This window comes from Notothenia coriiceps, unplaced genomic scaffold, assembly GCF_000735185.1.
Source record: "Notothenia coriiceps isolate Sejong01 unplaced genomic scaffold, NC01 NC01_scaffold00035029, whole genome shotgun sequence".
Lineage (NCBI taxonomy): Eukaryota > Metazoa > Chordata > Actinopteri > Perciformes > Nototheniidae > Notothenia > Notothenia coriiceps.
Genome location: NW_011367730.1, coordinates 1 through 3,924, shown reverse-complemented (window position 1 = coordinate 3,924; position 3,924 = coordinate 1). Strand labels below are relative to the sequence as shown.

Genomic DNA, 3,924 nt, shown 5'->3' with positions numbered 1-3,924 from the left:
CTCCAGAGCGCTCTGGACCTCAGACTGGGGCAAAGGTTCACCTTTCAACAGGACAACGACCCTAAGCACACAGCCAAGATAACAGAGGAGTGGCTTCGGGACAAGTCTGTGAATGTCCTTGAGTGGCCCAGCCAGAGTCTTTTTTTTTCTTGTGTGTCAGTCATCCACACCAATCAGAAGTACTATTATAGTACAAGCCATTGTTAACCAATCAGAAGTGGCCCATGATAGAAGGTGATAGACAGATTGTGACAGATTTTTAAAGTGCCTGCCCTTTCCAAATGGCTTCCAATGGAGCTTTCCTAGATGGTTTGGTGAACCATCTGAGTCAGGTTAGTAATGCTCCATCACATGTGTTACATCTCTTACAGGGTGAATCTTAAACTGAAGCTTGACTTTAAAGCAACCCAACGGAAGTTTCATGTAAGTTTAGTTCTTTCACTCGTAGCTCGGGCTGCGGGGGTGCTAGAGACGGGAGCATGTTGATACGACCTTCCTAGCCGGAGTTATGGCCGCATTTTACAATAAACTTACGTTGGGTCGCTTAAAAACAAATATCGCAATCGCAATATTTGTCAGAAAAATCGCAATTAGATTTTTGCCCAAAATCGTGCAGCCCTACTGTGCACCGACGCTCCCAAGCTGATGGAGCTTGAGACGATCTGCAAAGAAGAATGGGAGAAACTGCCCAAAGATAGGTGTGCCAAGCGTGTAGCAACATACTCAAGAAGACTTGAGGCTGTAATTTCTGCCAAAGGTGCTTCAACAACGTATTGAGTAAAGGGTGTGAATACTTATGTTTATGTGATATTTGAGTTTTTTTTTTTATTCATTTGCAAATAGTGTTAAAAAATTGTTTTCACTTTGTCATTATGGGGTAATGTGTCTAGAATGTTGAGAAAATAAATAAATTTAAACCATTTTGAAATATGGCTGTAACATAACAAAATGTGGAAAAAGTGAAGGGGTATGAATACTTTCCGGATGCATTGTAATTTAACAAAAATTGTTGATATTTAATTATTTTATGGTTCTTTTAATTCAATGGATGTTATCGCAACCAATATTTCTGGGACAAGGGTGGAAGGGAAATGGTAAAACTATATTTTAATTGTACTTTTTACCTGTGAAATAAATAGTTACGTTCTTTAAAAAAATATATGATCAGTTTGGGACAATTTTAGAATCAGATTATAAAATATATTACGACAACAGGTCAACTTCAGTTTTAATTAGTGTCAAAATTAAAAACGTGTGTATTTTTGCCTCTTGAAAAAAAAAAGCTGAAAAGTTAAGCCCATTTTTATCTATCTACAAGATAGATGTGGCCATATGTTCTCATATTTAAAGTATCCTTAGTAATAAGCACGCTGTGTAACAACCAAAGATAAAGCAGCATTTCAATATTAAAACTCCATTTCTTCTTCCTTTTTAATTCCCACTACAGTCCTGCTGAAAACATGCAGAGCGACAAAGCTGACAATCCGACACAGCAACAAGAAACAGATGAAGATGGAGAAAAACCTGGAAGATCAGAAGCAGAGGAAGGTGGCGATGGAGAAGATGATGATGAGGGGGAGGAAGATGATGGAGAAGATGGAGATGAGGGGGAGGAAGATGATGGAGATGAGGGGGAGGAAGATGATGGAGATGATGTTGGAGATAAGGAGTGGAAACCAGAGGAGAGTGACGATGGAGAGAAGGAGTTAGGAAGGGAAGCTTCGAGAGTGAAAACAAAAAGGAGGAAGGAAACCGTCGGCGCTCCTTTAGCTTGTAAAGTTTGCGGAGCTCTTCGAGGATCCCTGAATATGCTGATCAAACACTCCTGGGGTCACGTGCACGAACAGGAAAGTGTGTGTGGAGTGTGTGGAGAAAACGTTGAGGATCTGAGACACCATCTGCAAACTCACCAGAAAACGTTAGAGGGTTGCGACATCTGCGGAAAGTCCTTCCTCACCGCCGCGAGTCGAGATAAACACGCCGTGTTGCACACGGGAGAGAAACCGTACGAGTGCAACGTCTGCCACAAAGCGTACGCGTTGAAATCCAGTTTGAAGGCGCATCGGTGGGAACACGTGCAGGAGAAACCACACAAGTGTCAAGTCTGCAATCGGTCTTTCGCTTTTAGTCACCTGCTGACGGTTCACAGCAGCATTCACACGGGGGAGAAACCGTACAGTTGCGACGTTTGCGGGAAATCCCTTGGCCACCTCAAATCTTTGTCGCGACACAAGCTGACTCACAGCGGGGAGAAACGCCACGTCTGTCAGGTGTGCGGGAAGCGTTTTTTTCTTCTCGAGAATCTTAAAGGGCACGAGAGAATCCACGCGGCTCGAGACAAAACGCACCTCTGCGACGTTTGCTGCAAGACCTTCCACACCTCATCTCAGCTGAAGAGTCACCTGAAGACACACAGCGGGGATAAGATCCTTTGTCAGGAATGTGGAAAAGGGTTGTCGTCTCAAGGCGCTTTGATTCGACACATGGTGATTCACACAGGGGAGAAACCGCACAAATGCTCCGAGTGTGGGCGCACCTTTAATGCGTTGAGTATCCTCAGAGGACACATGAAAACACATTCGGGCGTCAAACCGTTTGTGTGCAATATCTGCGGGAAAGTGTGCGCTCGTAAGGAACATCTGACCGTTCACATGAGGTTGCACAACGGGGAGAAACCGTACAAATGCATCGTTTGCGAGAAAGCCTTTACGCAGAGTCACTGTCTGAAAACTCACATGAAGAATCACCGACGTGAAGAAGAGACGGCGGCGGACGCAATAACATCCTGAAAAACTGTAATAATTGTTTCTCCAAAATGTTGAAAAATAAACATTTTTAAAAAGCTTGTTGACAGTTGTGTGAGTTTTATTTATCAGGTTAATTCCCTTTAAACGTAGAATTTCATTCATCTAATAATGCTACATTGTAGTTAGCTAAGAGTTACCTGAGGTTACGTTGACTGACAATACGATGCGTTCAAGCTCTCTTCAGTGAAAATGTCTAAAATTGTATCTTGTAAAATTACATTTCTGGCAAGAAATGTATAATAATGTAAACACAGCGATATAAATAATATACAATATGAATCAGTAAGAAATGGGAATACTCAAGTACAGTAGAAGTATTTAAAAAAAAAAAAAAAAAAAATTAGATTCCAACATTGATCATATTGTATAATAAAAACCTTAATGACCTTTTATTATATATATATTATGTTATTTTCATTTAATATAATATTAAATATAATAAATAATAATCACGTGACATGTTGAATCATTGATATTTATATAAAGCAAAAAAAATTAAAATCCAAATGATAAATAACCCTAAAAATAATTAATTAATTTTATACAATGGGGTTAAAAGGCGTCTAAGAACATAACCGGGGGTTACGTATTGTAACCCTAGTTATATAAGCACAGGCAGCGCCCTCTACTGGACTCTGTGGGTACTACTCTCTATCAAGCTATGCGTGCATTCACCTACTGAGTTGCATAAACGTAGCCGGCCAATCGGGGCGAGCCTACCTAAATGCGCGCGCAGGCCCACAGTATATAAGGCGGCTACGCCTCCCGACCGCCATCCTACACCCTCTTCAGCGAGCGGCATAGGAAAGACAGGGTCCCCAGGTAGAGGGCTCCGCCTGTGCTTATATAACTAGGGTTACAATAGGTAACCCCCCGTTATATATCACAGGCTCCGCCCTCTACTGGACTCTATGGGTACAGTGGGTGGAGCCCCGATGGTATAAATGCCCTGTCGTCCAACAACATCGACCCATCACACTGCCCCTGACCGGCCTTTGGTTAACAGCCACCGCACCCCAACTTCCTCTCATCCGGATGTAACCGTGGAGAAGTCGGGGCCGCAGCTTACATGGCCGGGTAGAGCCGAATTGGTCTGAATAAGCCCATAGCTCCACCC

The 3,924-nt window shown here is 42.5% G+C and overlaps 1 protein-coding gene across 1 annotated transcript; it reads left to right on the top strand.

Annotated features, from left to right (window-relative positions):
- Window positions 1-1,416: 1,416 nt before the first annotated feature.
- On the top strand, window positions 1,417-2,862 carry LOC104962585 (zinc finger protein OZF-like). The gene has a single exon (XM_010791034.1). The coding sequence runs from the start codon at window positions 1,461-1,463 to the stop codon at window positions 2,787-2,789; it is 1,329 nt and encodes a 442-aa protein (XP_010789336.1). The 5' UTR covers window positions 1,417-1,460; the 3' UTR covers window positions 2,790-2,862.
- The last annotated feature ends 1,062 nt before the right edge of the window (window positions 2,863-3,924 follow it).